The sequence below is a fragment of the Hemicordylus capensis genome, chromosome 5, assembly GCF_027244095.1.
Source record: "Hemicordylus capensis ecotype Gifberg chromosome 5, rHemCap1.1.pri, whole genome shotgun sequence".
In the NCBI taxonomy this organism is placed as follows: Eukaryota; Metazoa; Chordata; class Lepidosauria; order Squamata; family Cordylidae; genus Hemicordylus; species Hemicordylus capensis.
In genome coordinates, this window is record NC_069661.1 from 59,059,196 (window position 1) to 59,080,787 (window position 21,592).

General features: G+C 43.5%; 1 protein-coding gene across 16 annotated transcripts in view; it reads right to left on the minus strand.

Annotated features, from left to right (window-relative positions):
* Nucleotides 1–21,592, minus strand: part of INPP4B (inositol polyphosphate-4-phosphatase type II B) — a 461,921-nt gene that overhangs the window by 375,306 nt on the left and 65,023 nt on the right. For 5 of the 16 annotated variants that reach the window (XM_053253993.1, XM_053253999.1, XM_053253992.1 and 2 more), the window contains exons 2-4: nucleotides 20,065–20,170; nucleotides 4,850–5,054; nucleotides 2,900–2,964 (exon numbers count right to left, since the gene is read on the minus strand). The exons of 3 other annotated variants lie outside the window; for them this stretch is intronic. In XM_053253993.1, the coding sequence (XP_053109968.1) occupies nucleotides 2,900–2,964; nucleotides 4,850–4,973 (189 nt within the window). In that variant the 5' untranslated portion in view covers nucleotides 4,974–5,054; nucleotides 20,065–20,170. Of the gene's footprint in view, nucleotides 1–2,535; nucleotides 2,555–2,899; nucleotides 2,965–4,324; nucleotides 4,340–4,849; nucleotides 5,055–20,064; nucleotides 20,171–21,592 lie in introns of those variants that run through there. 8 more of the 16 variants (XM_053253988.1, XM_053253989.1, XM_053253991.1 and 5 more) reach the window with 5 other exon arrangements.

Genomic DNA, 21,592 nt, shown 5'->3' on the forward strand with positions numbered 1-21,592 from the left:
ACACCACTTTTCAACATAATTGCTCAAGGTGGTTTACATAGAATAAATAAAGAAGATGGTTCCCTGTCCCAAAGGACTCACAATCTGAAAAGAAATACAAGTTAGACACTGGCAACAATCACTAGAGGGTTGCCATCCTGGGAATGGATAGGGACAGTTGCTTTCCCCCTGATGAATATAAGAGAATCACCTCTTTTAAAAATGTACCTCTTTGCTCAGTTAGCAGAGTCTGAATCAGTGTTCCCTCTACTTTTTTCCATCAGTGAGCAGAATGAGTTTTCTTCTTTTCTTGATACAGTAGTATCAAGGCAGTGTGCACACATATTCATTATTATATGTTACTCTACATACAAAACACACACACACACCATAAATATGGAAAGACAAAAGTGTAGTGTGCAATTCTATTCTATTTATCTGTGTTCTGTTTTAACAGCAAAATAAAATAAAAATGATGTAAATAACTCCCTGTTGTCTAAATATTGTTTATTTAAATTTGAATTAATCCTTACTTTCTTGTTCCTATCCTGTAAAATATTGATTGCCCGAGTGTTAGTGGCCACTATTATTGGCTTCCCTTTCAAATATCCTGCAGATTGAAGCTAACACATACCTTAGATTAAACCAAACTAGCTGCTTGCCAAAGTCGGAGTGTTAAATAAGGACCTTAACTGCAGCTTAATTAATGTGTACATTTTTGTTCCACCTTTTGGAGCTGATTCGAACTTTCAAGGCAGGTAATAACATCAGAAATTTAAAGATAAATAAATATAAGAAGCTGCCTTATGCCTAGTCAGATCACTGGTCCATCTAGCTCATTATTGTCTCCACAGACTGGCAGCGGCATCTCCAAGGTTGCAGGCAGGAGTCTCTCTCAGCCCTATCTGGAGATGCCAGGGAGGGAATGTGGAACCTTCCTGCATGCGAGCATGCAGATGCTCTTCCCAGAGTGGCACCATCTCCTAAGGGGAATATCTTCCAGTACTCATGCATGTAGTCTCCCATGCAAATCAGGGTTGATCCTGCTTACAAAGGAGACAATTCATTCATGCTGGCACAAGACCAGCTCTCCTCCCCAACTCAAGATTCTAGGAGAAGGAATGTATGATGAGGTGAACCATAGATCAATGAAAAGGGAGGAATCCTCTTTTAAGTCAAAAATACTAGAAATGTTAGACAAATCTTCAAATTGGACTTTTTATACCTTTTGAATTATACCTTAATTCAGTTTCCATATTAAAAATTTATTCTAACCTTCACAGCAGGAGAAAGCAATTTGAAAATATGTGGGCAGCATCATCAGATAATTAAACTATAGCAGTGTACACTCATTTCTGAATGAAATAATGAACAGCATCAGGCCCATTCAATTATTTTTTCATTCATCTCAAAATATACATAGGGATGAACATCCTGTTCTGTCCGACAAACTCACGAGGTCTGAAAGGCAACAAGGCAAGTCAAGACAGGATGCAGCACCATAGACAGCTCTAAGAGACAAGTTGCTCCATCACCGGTAAGAAGTACACTTAAATACTTCTAAGCTCAGGGAAACTGTTCTGCACTCCATCCCTGCACCTGGAGAGTGGAAAGCCTTCCACAGTTCCCCAGATTGATGTAAGATATAATATGGTACCGCTATATATTTTGTGGTGGCAGCAATGTCTTCACCCCACAATATCTCAGAATGATCCAACATTATATGGCTGCCAAAAGAGGTGCCCTCTCTCATTCTCCATTTTAAGCAGTTAAAAGAAGAGTACACTGCTCTGTTGTGCTACAAAATTAGTCCCCTGTTCCAAAAATGAATGAGGAACAAAAACTAGATGCCACTCATCATTAAATGAATGGAAGCCACCAGTGTTCCCTCTAAGGCATGCACAAGCTCACTAGTTTTTTGAACTCCGCTCAGTTAACTTTAGATCCTGCTCAGGTTGAATCAAGAAGGCCCCATTCTGAATGCATGTGCGCGCACACTGCCTTGATACCCAGAACAAAACTCATTCCACGCACAGATCAAAAACATTAGAGAGAACACTGGAAGCCACAATTAACCAAACCTAAGTTAAATGTCCAAGCGTGAAAAGGAAGATACTTTTGCACATGTCTATTACATGACTGAAATCTTGCCACAAATTATGGAAAGTGACTTCCAATGAAAGTTACTTTCTCCAGATAAAAAATTAACTGAATATGTTTGAGGCAGAAGATAAAGACAGTTTCTTCCAATATGAATACAGCCTTGTTGTTGGTTTTTTGTTCCATATTAGCAGCTGTCTGCTCTACAACATAAGGCGTCAATCTGACCACACACACAAAAAAGAATAAATCCTCCTTTCTCTGCTATCACAACTCCAAATGCAGAGCCTCAAGCTCTTTCAGTTGTCAAAGTCAATGAGATCATGAGACTTTGCTTCCTTCCTGAGATCCCCAAAACCTGAATGAAAATTTTAAAAATTTGTTTTCCTTTAACGCCCTAAACATACAACAGTTCTACCCCCATGGAATAGACAGTATCTAAAACAGCATATTCACCATAATCTGTCCCAGGAAAGCTTGTAATAACAGTAGAAAATAGAATGTAGATTTTGCTTAACAGAACAACAACAAAAAACTAACAGAGTATCCTAGAGTGACATCTTCTTTTACATGTCAAATTAGGGCACGGTTTGGCCTCAAGTCATTTCTGATGCAGCCAAACATTGTTGATGCTACTGAAGAATGTATCACATTTCATAAACAGCTAAAAAGGATAATGCTTTAGCAACCTGGAAAAATTGTAAAGCCCCCTATCCATAACTTGATCCAATCAAGAATAAAATGTGACAGAACTGAATGAAATTCAAGGGAAGGACACCAACATGAAGAGAGAAGGCAGGGCAAGAAACAATTACAGTACCTTGGTCTTATTTTTCATTAGAAAGAGGAGATTCCCTTTCAGACGACACCATCTCTCTCTTGGCTCTGCATGCAAAAGAAGCATGATATTAAAAATAATGTTCAGACCACTCTCTCTTAATACAATGCTTCTTAAAGACAACATATTTGCAATAATGTTCGAGCGAGGGGGGGATCGTTAACGAAAAACCAGTTTCACCAGCAGCTGACATATAACACGCTGCTAAATGCCAGATAACTTCCCAGAAGGATCCTTTTATCCTGCAGCTGACAGAACTGGTGACTGCAGCACACACACAACAGTTTTCTCTTTGCTTCACTCCACTTTGCAAAGAAGAACAGAGAACTATATCCCTTCAGCACAAGACAACCATAGCTTGAACAGATAGCAAGCATGCCTTATTGAGACCACCATGTTAACTCTCTTCACTGTACTGTTACAGACTGAATTGGTCGATCTCAATTGAAACACAATCAATCATTTGAGCTATATTTCTTTGCGTTGGATTTTAAAAAAAAACCACATTCCTACTGACTTTCAGCCAAGTGAAATGTGAGCGGCTGAGCCCACACATACTGCTGTGTGTACTTACAACACTGCCGGCACTGTTGCATCACAGTCCTGTTGCACTGAAACTTTCAAATGTACAAGCACAGTTGTGCAATGCTACCCCTACTGGAAATAATGGAGGCAGTACTGTGCAACTGCACTTGCATAATTTAAAGTCACAGCAGAACAGGGCAGACCTGCAACAGCGCAGGCAGCATTGTAGGCACCTCCAGAAGCACTGGCAGTGCTTAGCTACCCATGTTCCACTATGCTAAAAGTCAGAGATTGATAGAACATAAGCTCAGAGTGTTCTGCATGATAAGGTGAGCATTTGCTTGCCCTTCAGAGAAAAACATACTTTGTTAGAAGCAATGCAGTGCCAGTCAGACGTCTTTTCCAAGCTTATTTTCCCCACATAAAATTGCTCAATGTAATAAAAATCCATTTAAAACATGCGCACGCACGCACGCAGAAAATCTACAGTTCAAGAAAAATTAGAAGTCTGATTGGCACTATCTTTTTTCCCCCCAAACAAGAGGGGAAAAACTGGGGTGAGGAAGTACTCCCTGTCAGAGGACTATGAGTACTCTGTCTGCAACCCTGAGTAAGCACAGCATTCAGCATATTAAGAACCTTAATGTTTATTTTATAAATTCTAGCACTACAGCTGCAAATATAGCCTTGAACATCTAAGTCTGGTGAAGCTTCCAAAGACAGAGAATGCACAGTAGGTTTTTTTGAGTGGTTGGGGGTGCATTTCCTTGCTCCTCCCTATGATCGGCAGAAAGAATAAGCTTTACAAAATAGGCAAATATATTTACATTTGTTTAATTTATAGACTACTAAATTCTACAAGCTATAGGTATTGATACATACCATAGAACTGCCTTGGCAAGTAATTTGGTTATGCCCAGAAAGGATATTGAATGTTGGTTTGCACCAAATCACTTGTACTGAGGCGAGGAGGAGGGCTGGATGTGAAAATGATAGTCACGCATTATCTTCTCATACATTCCAACAGCTACTTGTGCTCTCTGAAAAATGTGTCCTTGCAGAACACCTCTGCCACATGCAGTAAGATGCTAATGAAAAACATGCTATGTAATGTTTGGCCCTAAAATCTAAAAGGAAAACAACTTCTCTCATTTTCCCATTTAAATTAATCCAGTTAATAGCCAAATAGTGGGACTATTGCTTTCATTCATGTTTGCACAGGCCAGCATAAGTCTAATCCACCCTAGCCATGGCGGAAAAGCAATTACTTAGAAAGGTGTTTAGCAGCATCCAACCATTAACAATGAAGGGGGGAAAGGATTTTACTGACAAATCTGTGAATAATAAAACTAACAACAGCTGCCAAACATACGTGCACAGACAATGACCAATGCCAGTTATTTTTACCTATAAATTTACCATCCCCGAACACTCTGCATATCTTCAGATTTCCTTCCTTGTCAAAACAAGATGATGGCCTTCTAGCCAGTGCTGCCAGTTCCTTAGCATTGTATCGCATCTGGCTGTTCATGAAGAAGATGAGGTGGATGATAATAGGGATGCTAATGAATTGGTTGGAAGTGAGCAAGATCTATTCAGCAGACAAGATCAGCTGTAACATTAAAACAGAAAGAAGGTGTAGTACACAGTTACAGCATGCTGTCTTTTTCCTATAGCTTTTCTTAGGGCTGTCATCAGATTAAATGAGTTGTAGTTTATTAACTGCATGAGCTCTGATTGTGCAATTATGTCTGCATAAAACTCCAACGGAACAAAAACAATTTGTGACACATGTGTGCCCAAGATGGTGCATGTATGTGTCACAGAAGACACCAATTAAAAAGAGATATTTCCCTCCTACCTGAGAGAGAAAAGTGTCTCCCCAAAGTTGGTGTTGGCCAATGTCCAATATAAAAAACAATTTTTAAACATCTGCCACCTGATAAAATCAGGCACCTTTCCTTCAATGGATTTTTACTGGATCAATCTAACCAATTCATCAACTCAAAGCTGAAGTCAATTTTTTAATCATTGTTCTTCCTATGTACAGAAGCAATAGAAAAGTTGAAATGTTTTGTGGTTTCAAATCTACAAAATATACTTGATCTTAGCCAAAAGGCTGATGTTTTTTCCAAAATCATATGGGATTGCTATAAATCAACGTTTCTTCCACACACAACCAAATATATATTCCCTACATGTCATTGCTCAATTACAACACACACTTTAATATTACAAATGAAGTGTTAGTGTTTAGAACCGCTCAAAGCAACCTAAACATTCAGAATTACAGAGGTACACTTCCAAGTTTTTACAGTTGTCCACTTGAAGTACAATTCAGTGAAAAACCTGAACTAGTCAGCTTGCCATATACATAGCTATAGACAAGACCCCATACAAACTTTACAGAATGAAATATGTACTTCACAGAATAACCTGCTAAGACTCAACCATTTCTTATAGGACCTTAATAGCTGTTTAAACACACACACACGTCCCCTCCCCGTGGTCCTGTCCTGCTAGAATTTTATTTCAAGATATTGGTTTATGAAGAGAAACAGCAACAACAAATGGGGCCACAGCTCAATGGTAGAGCATCAATTTGCATGCAGAATGTTCCAGGTTCAATCTTTGGCAGCATCTCCAGGTATTGTTGGAAAAGATTCCTGCCTGGAACCTTGAAGAACTGCTGCCAGTCAGTGTAGACAATACTGAGCTAGATGGACCAAGATCTGACTTGTTATAAGGCAACTTCCTGTGTATGTTCCTAACAGAACTATAGTGGATATTCAGGATTCCCATCATGCTAGGCCAGACAATTGTAGTTCCCTTTCTGAATTACTATTGTATTTTTAAATTGTTATTATTTTATATTTTATATCCCGCTCTTCCTCCAAGGAGCCCAGAGTGGTGTTCCTCCTCATAACAACCCTGTGAAGTAGGTTAGGCTGAGAGAGAAGTGACTGACCCAGAGTCACCCAGCAAGTATCATGGCTGAATGAGGATATGAACTCGGGCCTCCCCGGTCCTAGTCCAGCACTCTAACCACTACACTATTCACTCATATTAAACCACAAACATTTGCTATTTTTGTCTGCTATACCCTACAAACTTATCACTAAGCTCTATACCAGGCTTGTTATTAACATATTACCTGGTCATTTGGGGAAACTGCCCACAAACGGCCAGGTAGACTCATGGTCTTTGATTTGTAACCAATTCCAGAGTCTAATCCATTTTTTAAAAAATGTCCATTGCACTTGTTCTGTCAAATGCAGATTGAATTATTGTCAATTAGTGAACAGTAGTTTCTGCAAAGAGTCTCTTGCTTTGTTCTCCAGAGAGCTCTACTTCTGCATCATTTCTACCCAGTATCATAAAGACCCATTAAATTAGAGTAGGGCTGTGTGTCAGATCATCCAATGCAGGTGAACCTGCAGCCCCCTCCCCCAGAGCAGAGGCAGCCACTCCCCACACAGCCATCTCCCTGCAGTTCCTTAGGTTTCCAGTGCCGAAAATGAGGAAAGCACTGGGATGAACTACAGTTCCCAGATGCCCACTCATGCCTACCGAACATGCCCATGCACCTTTCCAGGTGAGCTCCTGAGCTCCCATCCCTGTAGAAGAACCCACCCTAGCACAGGAAATTATATTATTTACTAGCCGACCCACACAGAGTATCTGTGTGCTCTTTGGGGCCAGCTGTTCCCCCCCATCCTGTCCCACTCTCTCTTTCCCCCTTCCTTTTGCCCCTCCCCCCTCTATTTCCCCCTCCCCCGTCCCACTCTCGACACAGGCTGCCCCCTCATTCGCCAGATCAGGCCGCCGCCGCCACCTCCTCATCCAGCAGCCGAGCGGTCAGCCGAGGCCGCCGCCGCACCCCCGCCGCCGCCTCCTTGCTCGGGAAGGCCTGGCCAGGCCAGGCCGCCCCGCTGCCGCCTCCCAGCGGCCAACCAAAGCCGCCGCCTCCTCCTTTACCAGGACAGCCAAGCCATCCCGCCGCCTTCGCCTCCCAGTGGCCGGCTGGCCACCACCTCCTCTTCACCCAGGACAGCCTGGCCAGGCCAGGCCATCCCACCGCCTTCGCCTCCCAGCGGCCGGCTGGCCGCCTCCTCCTCCTCACCAGGACAGCCTGGCCAGGCCAGACCGTCCCACCGCCACCTCCTCTGGCCGTTTTGCGCCGGCCCGCCACCGCCATTTTTTGTTTCCCCTGAACTCTCGCAGCTTGCCCAAGCCTGGCTGGAACTCTCGCAACGCGAGAGTTCCACCGCCAAATTCCTAAGGACACGCATGCCGGCTAAGAGAAATAAGTATATAGATAATATTATATTATATATTATTTCTGGGGACAAACCAAGCTCCCATTATTTGTCATTTCTCTGTATTAAAGAGGCAACTGCAGAACTATGTACCGTGAGAAAACTGTATGTCCCCTCATGTGTACCATGAGAAGACATACACTGATTACATCAAGGCTTCTGAGAATCCAGAGCATCCCCACACAAGAAGGAACTGGCCCACTGGATCTCTGCATGATTCATTCCTCTAGTCTTCCTTTCTCTTTCTAATCAGGAGATTACTCCTGATTAGAAAGATGATGCATGAACAACAGATAGTGTGTGCTCCTCTGACAGCAGGTGCTTCATACTCTTACAGTCTAAAAGTAAACCTTTCCTGCAAGTGTCAAAAATGACATATAACCCTCAATTTAAATACAGAAAAGAATGCACACCAGCTCTCAAAAGCTGTGAAAACACTGATATGAACAGGGCTACAAAATTAAGGAACCGCTAAGCGTGTTAAGAGGGGAGTAGGTCTCATTGAACACAGTGGGACTTGCTTTCAAGTAGAATCCCACTGTGTTCAATGAGACTTATGCCTTGCAACAATGTTCAAAATTGCAGTCTTAGAAACACGCCATAACTCAGGGTGATTTCAAGCACACACACTTCAGTTATAGCTTGAACTGAGAGGTCCAAAACTACAGACAAGTTTCATGATCAACCTCACAGCATTTGGATTTTAAGTAAAATACAGGCTGGGTGGCAGCTATGTTTATGACTGCATCTATAGCACTGGGAGGAAAGGGGTTGCTGAATTATTTCCCTGTGGACCATTTTTTGCAAACAAAACTGCTGCCTCTGGGGTTTTTTTGTGATTTGGACCTCAAAAATACCCCACAGGGAAAAGATTAAGCACCTCTCCTCCAGACCCACTACTGCAATCAAATTTGTCCATGCATGTCCATCTTATTTATTTATTTCTCTGTGTAAACCGCCTTGAGCCATTTTTGGAAGGATGGTATAGAAATCGAATAGATAGATAGATAGACAGATGTGTGTGTACACACACAAACACACCCCAAACATGCATTTCCTTATAAAAACTAAATGCTGGGAGATGACTCATAACTTCTGGTAGCATGTATAGTTTTGCCCTGAAATGGTACTATTCAAGTTAAACAGTTTAGGTCATAGCTCATCTAGAGCAGCATTTCCTAACCAGTATGCTGTGGCACATTAATGCACCAGAGGACACTGGCCAGTGTGCAGTACTAACTCACTCTGAATCAACTCCAAAGGTGGGGTGTTCAAAAATCCTGTCTTTTGGAACTGAATTACCCCATAACATACCAGGAAGGATGTGTCCCTCCTGGTGCATAATAGAGAGAGGCAGCTCCAAAAATGGAGTGTTTAAACTCTACCCCACCACCACACACACAGAGACCCCCGTTTTGGAGCAGACTTGCTCCTTTAGGGCTATTTGTGCCCAGGGAGGAGGAAAGAAGCATAAATAAGTTAATGTATGGTGTATTAGCAACCACAAAAAGAAATAATATGCTTGCATGGGAGCAGCAGCATGCCATCCCCTCTTTTTTCAAAATGCGTCTCAGGATGCAAAAGGCTAGGAAACTTTACTAGAGCATGGCCTCAAAGCAGAGTTCTGCATGTGCCTTCAGAGTCACAGTTATTTAAAAACACAAAACTTGTATCCATGGATACAGTGACTCACTAAATACACAACTACACACAAGAACAGACCTTTCTCCTAATAGAAATTGTTCTTGTCACTCAAGACACTGCCTAGAAGAAATGTCTGCTCTCCTGCTGGATCTATTTTAGCAGAAATTTTGGGGCATGAAGCACGTAAGCCAAAATGGGGAAAAATATAGAATTGTTTGATGTTAGAGTTACAATATACTTCGACTTGATTTTTAAATATGAGCATCAGCAATCATGCCTAGTAAAGAATGCAAAGAAAAGTAGTTTACCTATATGATCCTAGATCACATCTATTTACCCTTGACAAAGATGTGCAAATAATCACCTCCCTATAAATAGCCTCCCTTCTCCCAGTATAATTTGCATCCAATCAAGTATCCATATGTAAGGGGGGGTGGGAATTAAAAAACCAGTTACGTTGGTTTAGGATGACTGCTAAGCAGTAATAGCTTACAAGGTTTTTTTTAAAAAAAGCTCAAAGAGTTAGGGCTTCTAGGAGATCAGTAGTGACAGCAGCAAATGTTTCTACTTCTTTTCATGGTGATTTGCATGGTACTAAAATAAGGCTTTGAACATTTTTCCCAATTCCCATTTTTCCAAGCTGAATACTTGAAAACTCTGTTCAGCACTGACAAAATTAGATCACAACGTTTTAGAGCTCTATTTGCATTGAGTTTAATTTAAAGCACTTAGATTTTGATATCAGCACTACTGCAAATGTGTTTTTAGAATGTAAAAGTTTCACAGTATCTCTCATAAGGTTTCACTATCTTTGAAATTTTCTCCCTAATCAACTTTTCTCTCTTTGCAACAATGCTAATTTGCTAATTTAAAGCTGCTAGGGATTCTAAAAACGTGGCTGATGGTGTGATGGTGGTTCCCCATTCTCTTCCCCTTCTTCAAGATTTAAATAGCACAACTAGTTAGAATTTCTACATATTAAAGTTGTAGGCATATGAAGATAAATAGGTTATAAATAGGTTTTTCATTAAGAGAAAAAGTTATTTTGTACTCTTCTTTTGAAAAATGATTTCATTAAATGTTTTTCATATTTTTAAACTGCGTATTTTTCAGGCAACGTGGATATTTTAATGTAGATTTGTACGCAACTAATGCCAATATTCTATGGACATCCTACTGCACTGAATTCTACTAGATGTGCATTTCCAAGCATCACCACCACCAAAACTCTTCTTTTGCTTCTAGGTATTAGTTCAGGTAAAAGTTAAAATGCTCCCTTTTAAGGAAGCGATTCACTTATATTTAGCCAAGCAAAGCATCATTCCAGTGACTGTTGCTGATGTCTATTTTAGGTTTCTTTTTAGATTGGGAGCCCTTTTAAGATGAAAACATGTCATTCCATTTTCTTTGCAAACCACTTTGAAAACTTTCTTATTGCAACGCAGTATAAAAATAATCATCATCATCATCAGATAATGTCATATGCAAATTGGATCCTAGCTTCAGATCCTAGTCTATTTTGAAACCCTGGCTAGAATAGATCAGGATTGCCCAGTTCAGATGTAAAAAGAGACTATGGAACACTCTAAGCCAGGACTGGGAGCAGAATCCTTTGTCTCCTTGCATACAGAGGAAAGAATGAGTATGACCAAGGTCAGGCAACGTCGGACAAAAACCAAGTTTCAACCCTGGGTTAGAGTGGTTTCTAAACTGGCCCATTGTTACTAATTTGACTTAAAGCTATACTTGTTCAGATTTCTCTAGTGTGATTCAGTAGGAATTCTGAGTTGTTATAGCATGTATACATATAGGATGTCCCGGGGAAAGGCAGCTTCTTTTCCCTTGACTGCTGACAGAGTTTGCATGGCAAATAAGCTCTGTTGGATACAGAATAATTATAGAAATCCCTAGGAGATTTTAGCTGAGAGCAATCACTTTCTCATTCACACACTTACTCTCTCAGTCTCTGAAACAAGAGCCATCTGGATGAGTACCCAGGACCAAATTTAATGTAAACGCATGTCATGACAGGCCAACAGTCCTTTTAGTCCCATTAATATCTGATTTGCAGGGGCAGTTAGGAACAGAAGAGTATTGGGCAAGAAATGGTTAAGCTTCACCCCTCACCACCCCTTTCCTCAAAAGTCTGTCTCTGTCTCTCTTTTCCATACAGGTAGATAGATAGGTATTTGTTTCACTACTAAGGCCTTAAAAAATGATTAGGCCCTACAATCCTCTTAAGACTCCTATGTATTTCAGTTAATACTGCAGTGTCTAGGAATCGATCTGAGAAGAGCAGGAGGTTTCAAGTTCCCTCCCTGGCTTTTCCAAGATAGGACAAGATTTTTTTATTGAACCAACAAACTACCAAAGCATACAGTACGTTGCCAAAGCACAATTATATACAAAGTGGTTGTTTGTACATGATATACAGTGAGGGAAATAAGTATTTGATCCCCTGCTGATTTTGTCCGTTTGCCCTCTGACACAGAAATGACCAGGCTATAATTGGAATGGTAGGTTTATTGTAGCTGTGAGAGACAGAACAACAACAAACAAACCCTCAAAAGCCCAGTGCCCAAAAGTCAGCGATGGATTTGCATTGTAGTGAGGGAAATAAGTATTCAATCCCCTATGAACCAGCAAGATTTCAGGCTCTCAGGTGTCTTTTCACTATATGCAGGTAATGAGCTGAGATGAGGAACACCCTCTGTAAGGGAGTGCTCCTAATCCCAGCTTGTTACAGTACCTGTATAAAAGACACCTGTCCATAGAAGCAAGCAATCACTCAGCTTCCAAACTCACCACCATGCCCAAGACCAAAGAGCTGTTGAAGGATGTCAGGGACAAGGTTGTAGACCTGCACAAGGCTGGACTGGGCTACAAGACTATCGCCAAGCAGCTTGGTGAGAAGGTGACTACAGTTGGCATGATAACTCGCAAATGGAAGAAACACAAAATAACTGTCAATCTCCCTCGGTCTGGGGCTCCATGCAAGATCTCACCTCGTGGAGTTGCAATGATCATGAGAATGGTGACAAAGCAGCCCAGAACTACACGGGGGGAACTTGTCAATGATCTCAGGGCAGCTGGAACCATAGTCACCAAGAAAACAATTGGTAACACACTACGCCGTGAAGGACTGACATCTTGCAGTGCCTGCAAGGTCCCCCTGCTCAAGGCAGCACAGCCAATGCACATCTGAATGATCCAGAGGAGAACTGGGCGAAAGTGTTGTGGTCAGATGAGACCAAAATCGAGCTCTTTGGCATCAACTCAACTCGCCGTGTGTGGAGGAGGAGGAATGCTGCCTTCACCGCATCGAAGGGACGATGGACAGGACCATGTACCGTCAGATCTTGGGTGAGCACCTCCTTCCCTCAGCCAGGGCATTGAGAATGGGTCGTGGATGGGTATTCCAGCATGACAATGACCCAAAACACAGCCAAGGCAACTCAAGAAGAAGCACATGAAGGTCCTGGAGTGGCCCAGCCAGTCTCCAGACCTTAATCCCATAGAAAATCTGTGGAGGGAGCTGAAGGTTCGGGTTGCCAAACATCAGCCTCGAAACCTTTCTGACTTGGAGAGGATCTGCAAAGAGGAGTGGGACAACATCCCTCCTGGGTTGTGTGCAAACCTGGTGGCCAACTACAAGAAACGTCTGACCTCTGTGATTGCCAACAAGGGTTTTGCCACCAAGTACTAAGACATCTTTTGTGAAGGGATCAAATACTTATTTCCCTCACTACAATGCAAATCCATCGCTGACTTTTGGGCACTGGGCTTTTGAGGGTTTGTTTGTTGTTATTCTGTCTCACAGCTACAATAAGCCTACCATTCCAATTATAGCCTGGTCATTTCTGTGTCAGAGGGCAAACGGACAAAATCAGCAGGGGATCAAATATTTCCCTCACTGTATCTACAAAGATTTACACACAAGGATTTGGAAACCCACAAGGTTATGAAGTATATGCAGGTAGTACTGTAACTCGGGGTGGGGGATTTCAAGGCACATCAGGTAATCGGGGGGGTTACGTCCAACGTCCATTTCCACAATTTGTCCCATTGCTGTTTAGAAGAGATACTCTTGTCTTTTTGCACATAACCATACAAACTTTTCCAGAAGAGATTTACTGTCTCATCTGCGTGAACCTCTTGGTCGCGTCTTCCCTCCCTATTCCTATGCAGGAGCATTGCATAAATGACATACAGGTTTACTAACCTGATTACGAGAAGGGGAACGTTCCAGTTCCCTAGTATGAGGGCACCCGTTCCGTCCCGTTTCCTTGAAGGTTTCTTTCTGGGACCTCAAAAGGAGGTTCTATCCTCAAACCCGAGGTTAGTTCTTCCCAAGTCTGTTTTTCCAAATCAGGCCACTCTAACAGCTTGCTTACTCCCTGCCACACTCTTTTGGCTATCACACACTCTTTAAAGAAATGAGAGTGGGTTTCCCTGAATGTTTTGCCTAGCTCACTAGCTTTCTGTTTGCAGGTTATTTTAGGGCACTCTTGCTGGTCCTCTGGGAGCCATGGCTTAGCCACATTAAGCGGTAGTACTTGATGGTATAAGCGCCACCTTGTTTCCCATAAATGGAAAGGGACTTTTTTCTCTTTAAAGAGAGCGATAGGGTGATTGGGTTGCAACAAGTACTGTGAAGTGCGGTGTTTGTAGCGTTTACATTCTAAATCAGGTTTTCAGAAACCCACTTCTAGAATCTCTCCATAAATTGTTTTCCTTAGCTGCTTAACTGAGGAGGATCCTTTAAATAGATCCGGTTCATCCTTCCATTTTTTTTAGTGTGAATAACAAATCTCTCAAGTAGTCTGGGTGTTCTCTTTTTAATACTTGTGTGATATTACCATTGAAAGATCCTTTCCCCCACCATGCTATGCCCCATGCTGACTTGCGCCAATGCAGAGTGAAAAGCGAGACCCAGGTTTTTTGCAGGAGGTTGGACATATTATGGACATTCACGAAAATCCAGTTTCCAAAATTGTAGGACATGAATTCAGTTACAAAATAGGGTTGCACGGCAGGTAGGGCTAGGCCTCCCCGCTCAACCTCCTTAAATGCTACCGCACAGGCCAAAGGGAAGGACGCTGTGTGCCATACTAGATGGAAGATCTGGTTTTCAAATCTCCGAAGGAGATCGAGCGGGAGAGGATAGACTACCGCCAGGTTATGCACCGGGGGTGTCAGGTAAGTCCAGATGTAAACTGCTTTCTGGTACATGGCTAGGGCTGAGAGAAGTTCTTGCCTGCAACCTTGGAGAAGCCACTGCTAGTCTGTGAAGACAATACTAAGCTAGATAGACCAATGGTCTGACTCAGTATATGGCAGCTTCTTATGTTCCTATGGTAAGGCAAGTGCCCTAATAATGTGTTTGCTTCTATGTGCCAAGAGAAAAACTGGAGGAGTTGGAAAGGAATGGTCTTCTCCAGATACACACTCTCTTGAAAATAGGTTTTGAGAAAAGGCTGTATCATGCTAAGCATTTTTTGAAAAAAATCAACATGTCCATTTGGGGTATTACTGCTGTAATTTGAAAATGCTACATCATCATTGTGAAAAACTACACCGCTCACAAATTACACATTTACTATTCTGCTACTAGCTTTTTTCTCTGTTTTTTCTCCTCCCTTCAGAGTTGTTGCTTTGACTGCTTGTCAGCCTTGTAGGTCATGTTGCTTCATCCACAGAAGAACACATTAGTAAAATTGTCTTGGAGCACAGCATGAGTCATTTTACTCAGCCAGTAGAAGGAAGAGCAAGTTTAAAATAGAATCTTCACCCTATGCTAGGCACTTTTTAATTTTTTGAGTAGGAGAAATTCAATCATTGTGAGGCATATGGAAGTGGTAAGAGTTTTTGCTTATAAACATCACTCCTCTCCTCCCTACCCTACAGAGCCTCCTTTTCCACCTCCTCCAACTTAATTGCAACTTCAGACACTCTGTTCTATTTTTAGCTTTCCTTTTTATTTGGAAAACTGAATTGAGAATTAACTGACACGGACTGAATATATATTGGAGAAAGGTGGAGGAGGGGAGAAAAGTGTATGTGTGTCTCTCACAGGTGAAATTGATGTTAATACAACTGTCAAACTGTAGCAAAACAGAATATTAATACAAATGCTATGAATACCTATAGCAACGAACAGATAAACTGCACATGAACTTTTTTGCTTATTTTTGCGGGGGAAATGCATGTTAACATTTCACATCACCCTCACTTTTTTAATTCTTGACATGGCAAGTTGCCATATTGGTTTGTTTTATGTATTTTTACATGTACATCCCACTCTTCCTCCAAGGAGCCCATAACCATGTGCAATGGTTATGTTTATCCTCACAACAACCCTGTGAGGTAGAGTAGAATATTCACTTTACCACAGGAACAAATTGAAGATTTGTGTGTCCTATTTTAAGTACCCTGTTGTTTTCACCTTAGTGGAGTCAATCCTGCTTGACTTATGTATATGAAGTAGTATGGAGCATCATGAGGTCCATACAGATCCTCACCAGTTCATACAGGTTTAGAACCACAAGTCAGTGCTGATTCGAAGTGCCTAACTGTGCTATTATGGAATCTGGTAAGTAATTTATGACCATGTTGAGAAAGAATTATACGAAAACGAGAGAGAGCGAGAGTTAGAGAGCGCGCGCACCAACACAGAACACTTCGTATAATTCTTTCTCAACATGGTCACAAATCAGACATTTGGTAAATCACAATTTTGGTGGAGTCTGTGAAGTATTTTATATGCTAGATTTTCATAAAGATAAAATTATAATGAACAATCCATGTGCAGATATCACATCTAGCAATGGCACTGAAGAGGACCCTCTTCAATGTTAGCCACCTTCTTGTTCATTTTTGGTGGGTTTTGTTGTTTTCAATACATGGAATGATGTATTAATCCTTCTGGCTGGATGGCAAAGCATAGTATTGTGTGCTTTCCTGCATGGTGAGAAGTTCCAGGGTAACACTCTAGTGGCAGATTGAGTTTCCTTTGGATAGGAGCACACATTGGAAATGTGTTACAGTGTGTTAGCAGTATTTGCTTTGATTACAGACCATACTTGCTTTGCCTCACATCAGCTCCACAGAGAGAGATACTACTGTACCCCAAGGTGCCCTTCCAGCCTCCAGTTGTTTATCTGCTTCTCTGTTTGAAACTGCTGGGTTTGAGCATCAGTCGAACCCCATGCGGATTTGGGGAAAGGTTAAAATTTGTTTAAAATCAACTGCTTGCCCATTTCTTTTGTGGGTTGGGTGGTAGGTAGAACCCATCATGTCCTACTATCCAACCCACACTGGTGGGTCTAGGGACACCCCATGGGGAACAATGGGATGATTTGAGTTCCTTATTGTTCCCTATGGCCAAAACAAGCTGAGTGCACACATATTGCAATTCTGCCTTGAAAAACACTGAAGAACAGAAGCACACAGATCCCTCCCAGCACAGAACACCACATTTTGCCAAACACACAGTACAGAAATGGCCAAAAAAAAGAATAACTGACCCAGAATCCACTACCAGCCACAGTACCTGCGCTGCAGTAATATCATTGGCAGAAGTTGCTCTCTAACACACAATTATGACTCCTTACTTCAGATTGCAACAGCTGCCACAACAGCACCTTTAACAGCCAGAAAGCATAGCCATAACCTATGAAAAAAGTCTAGAAAAAAGTCATCAGCCACATTTTGACCAAGTACAACTTTCAATGCAGACTGCAAAAAATAGCAGAGCAATAAGTGAAGCACAAGTTAGTCTCAAGGCCAGACATGGAAATCACAGCAATCACCAGAAATATTAAACACAGACACAGAGAAAGATCAGCCCCTCCACCATGTCGGCATCCATGTGTGCGTGATGGGGTGTCACCATCCCTCGGCCATGGGAAACACACTCTTTGCTCTGGATGCTGGTTGGTGGACACAAGAGGAACCATTCAGCAACCGCTGCCAAGTCCAGCCAGACTTGGCAATGTGTTGCCCCAAACTGGATCAGCTCCATCTCCCGGCCTGCCTCCAGCTCCTGCAGCAAACAGTGCTGAGCACTGCTGCAGGGCTTGGTGGGCTCCTCCCATACCCCTGGCAAGGCATCCCTCCGTGGACCACAGGGTGGAGCACAGGGTGGAGCACAGAGGCAGAACCACTAACTCACTTGGTCTACCTGGGACACCACACTGCTGGACTGGGAAGCAGTGATACTGCTGCTGCTAGGGGTGGATTGCGCACTCGCAGAAGGCACTCCAGCACCTTCCTCATGGTTGCGCCCCAGCCTCCTCTCCTCTGCTAGCCTAACCTATGCAACCAGAAGGTCCCCCCACCTGGAGTGACAGCTTTGTTTGAGTCACCTTCATCCTTGGGTTACATAGGCAGGAAAAAACATGCACAGCCGATGCACCAAAGGGTATGCTGAGCCAATCCACCACTCCAGTCCTCAGGCAACCTGCCAAGGCGATTGCTTCTCCAGTGGTCAGCATGGTCTGGAGCTCACCCATCATCAAGAGCAACAGGCAAAGCCTGGCTCAGCGTTGCTGTCTCAGCACACAAGCTGTTAGTAGCAACAAGGAATGGCTCAAGTGCCAGGATTTGAGGAAAGGAGCACCCAGTCCTGGTTGAATAAGTCACACACTTCCAAGCCATACCTCCTTGCCAGGCTGTGGATAGCTGGCTCCTGCAGGCACCAGGGCAAAAGAAAGGTGGCATTCTACCATTGCAGCATCCCGAGGCATCAGGTATGTCCAGCTCAACCTGGTTCTCCTTAAGCATACACTTACCCTTTTCATTCCAGTGAAAGAAAACTGCTATCTTGTGGCACCTCTCCACAAGAGCAGCTGTGGCAGCAGCAGGATGGCGCCCAGCACCTGCAGCGGGGTTGTCTCACCTGGCCACAGCCCAAGAAGGCCCAAGCACATCCTGTACAACCAGGTTCAGAGTGTGCGTCACACAACAGATGACACAAATTGACCCTGCTGAGCTGCCTTAGTTATGTTGGCAGCACTGTCGGTGACCATGAACCCCAGACAACCATCCCCCCACCTGGCAATCCATGACCACTGACAGCTTATCTGCCATGTGGTCAGTTGTCCAGCTCCTCCACATATAGCACAGTCCACCTGTGCTTTGCTGCATGAATAGGGCTGGCCATGCCACCAGCAGCAGATATATTCTTGCACTCCTGCCATGAGGGAAAGGAAAGCATCAAGCCTCCCACTGGGACTAGTCCACAGATCTGCAGTCAAGTGCACACTGGTGTCAGACACTGCTGCATGCAACAGACATGGCATCCCTGCACAGAAGGTACAGAGATGGCACCACCTGCCTGCTAAAGGTGGTGTGTGAGAATATGTTGTAGTCAGGGGCAAGAAGTTGGAGCATCCAACAGAAGCCGGCATTCTTCACCACCTGGATTGGCTGGTCGTCCAAATCAATCATCTCTCCAATGGCCCAGTGATGAGTTGAGGCTCTGGGAAACCAGAATGCTTGCCTTCTGACTGCACCCACTGCACGTGCAACTTCCCCTGCTTAGGACCAGAAGCAGCTGCCTTAATGCTATCCAAGGACACACCAGATTTATTGCTGCCAGCAGGAGCATAGACCCATGGGTGATGTTGCAGGTGCTGCAGCATTCCCATCATTGTAAGATGATTGGGGTACTTACCCCTGTTGACCTGTGCCCCACTGTGGATGCAGGCAGCATGGTGTGGGTCACCATGGCGGAGCTCAAAGTGGTCCCACACCAGATACTGCTATCAGTCTGGGACTGTATTGGTGGTGGTAGTACTGGGATGCTGGTTTGTTCTGGGGGCCACCACCACCACCACCCTCCGTCCAGGGCTGAGAAGATCTAGGAAGTGCTCCTCTTCACTCTGAGCCAGGCAGATCATACCGCCAACAGGGATTGGGGAGAATGGAGAGAGCGATCAGGCTGAGCTAGCAGCCAATGGCACCTTCTCCTCCACTGCCACAGGAAGAACTTCTTCCCTGACAGGGGAGGACCCCCACCCCCATTTCTACCTCGGCTTCCACAGGCAGCTGCACTGCAGGACCAGGCTCTACCAGAATGGAGAGCCTGCACACAACTAACTCGGGGAGTAGGCCACTCTCGCCATAGCCTACTATGACCAGCAGTACCACCCCTCCCTCTGCGTGCCACTCTGCTCCTGGCTCTGCTTCGCAGTGCAATGCCAGAACCTGAGGGGGTCAAATAGGCCATAATTCAAAATTTGGCTTAAAGTAAGCCAAATCTGGCAAACATAGGGGTTACAATTTAAGCTGTAACTCTGATGGGTGGGGGAGAATAAGTGCCTTTAAAAGGGTAAAAGGGTGGTCTATTTATGCACTGTGTGCCACACACAGCGTTATCTATAGCACTGTGGTATACACACAGAAACTAGAAAAATTGAATCCTCCCAAATAAAGAAGCAGGCTTTATTTGAATAGGGGCTTTTTGTTGTTGTTTTTGAGGGGATCAAGCAACAATGGGGCAAGTATAAGGGAAGGCAAACAGTGGGAGATTACTGTGGCCTTTCTAACCCAAGCCCAACCCTACAGTAATAATCCCTCCCTTCCACAAACTATGCCCTATTTAGAGAACTCTAAGTTTCATAACCTGACCGAGGCGGGGCTGGGGGGAGGTCTCACCTTCTGGAGTCTTCTGCTGGAGGCTTCCGGCATCTTTGGCTGGAGTCTGCCAGGTGTTGCTCTCGGAGGCACTCTTGGGCCGAGCAGACACCAGGACTCAGCAGCTCTGGAGAGGTAAGGTGAGCACCAGTCAGACACCACCACCCCAATCTAAACAAAACAAAAATCAGGCAACAGAGAGCCTAGCAGACGAGGCACCAGACAGAACACACCAGCCTACAAAAACCAAAAATGAATCTATCAGGCACGCAGATAGCAGCAAAGGTGAAGCTTGGGGCTGCGACGGGGTGGAGAATAAAGCCACTGGGGCTGCACAAGCAAGAAGATTAAAAAATGCATAGAAAAAAATAAAATTCCAAGCAGTAACCAGTTAAAGCCAGTGCAGCTGGGGGGAAACTGGGAGGGGGGGAATAGAAACAAAACTGTTGTTGCCATTGCAAATAAAAAAGGAATGGGGGGAGGAATCGATAAGCACAGCAAGTACTCTCTCTCTCTCTCTCTAGTCACTGGTCTAGGCAGGCAGGCCCAGACCACCACCATTACATGGGCCCAAACTGTGTTCGGTTCTAATTGAGCCCTTTGAGCCAAGCCCACTCTGATTGAGCCAGGCTTGAGTTTGAGCCAGCTTGGCTCAAAGGGCTCAATTAGAACCGAACACAGTTTGGGTCCAGTTCGAACCAAGCCGGCTCAGAAATCTACTGATCCTTCTCTCCTAAGGCACAAATGGCTCTGTATCTCTGCCTCCAAACAGCCCCTTAAATACATTTTGAAAATCCCTCCTTTGGCCTCCCTCCTCCCTCCCCCAGCCAATGGAGGCACAGTTGCCCATGACAACACTTGATCTGAGTAACAACAAGCCAACCAAGAAGCAAGATCTCAAGCCAATTGGAAGCCAGTGCCATAAACCAATCAAAAACAGGACTCAAAGTAGCACTTGAATCAGTCCCTTTATTCTAGTGGTGACTCAATTAAAGTTCTACAAATTCAAATCACTGATTCAAGCTCGAATTGATTTTCACATATCTAAATCACACCAAGGCCCAGCTAGCTAGTTGTTGTGAGGATAAAAATAACCATGTACACCGCTCTGAGCGCCTCGGAGGAAGAGCAGGATATTAATCTAAATAATAAATAAATACATACATTTTCCGCAGTGGCCAACCAGACACCTCTGGGAAGCCCATCAATAGGAGATGAAGCATACTTGGCCCTCAACTGGCATTTGGGCTTAATGCTTGTGAACCTGGAGATTTTATATAGCCATCAGGACTAGTTGCTACTGAAAGACTTATCCTTCCCAATGCGCTAAATTAAAGAGTCTATCTTGCCTTCCTTGTCATAAATAGTTTAATCTATTATGGTACACAAACATTTCCCAGAACATTACCTTCCCAGATATACCCATCTTGCACTTCCCTTTAAGTCCTGGCTTCTACTCTCAGTTTAATTCATGTTTGTATTAAGTCTTCTATTCTTGCAGAATGTGCTTCATCCAGCTCCTGTATCTTCTACCCATAAAAGGAACATA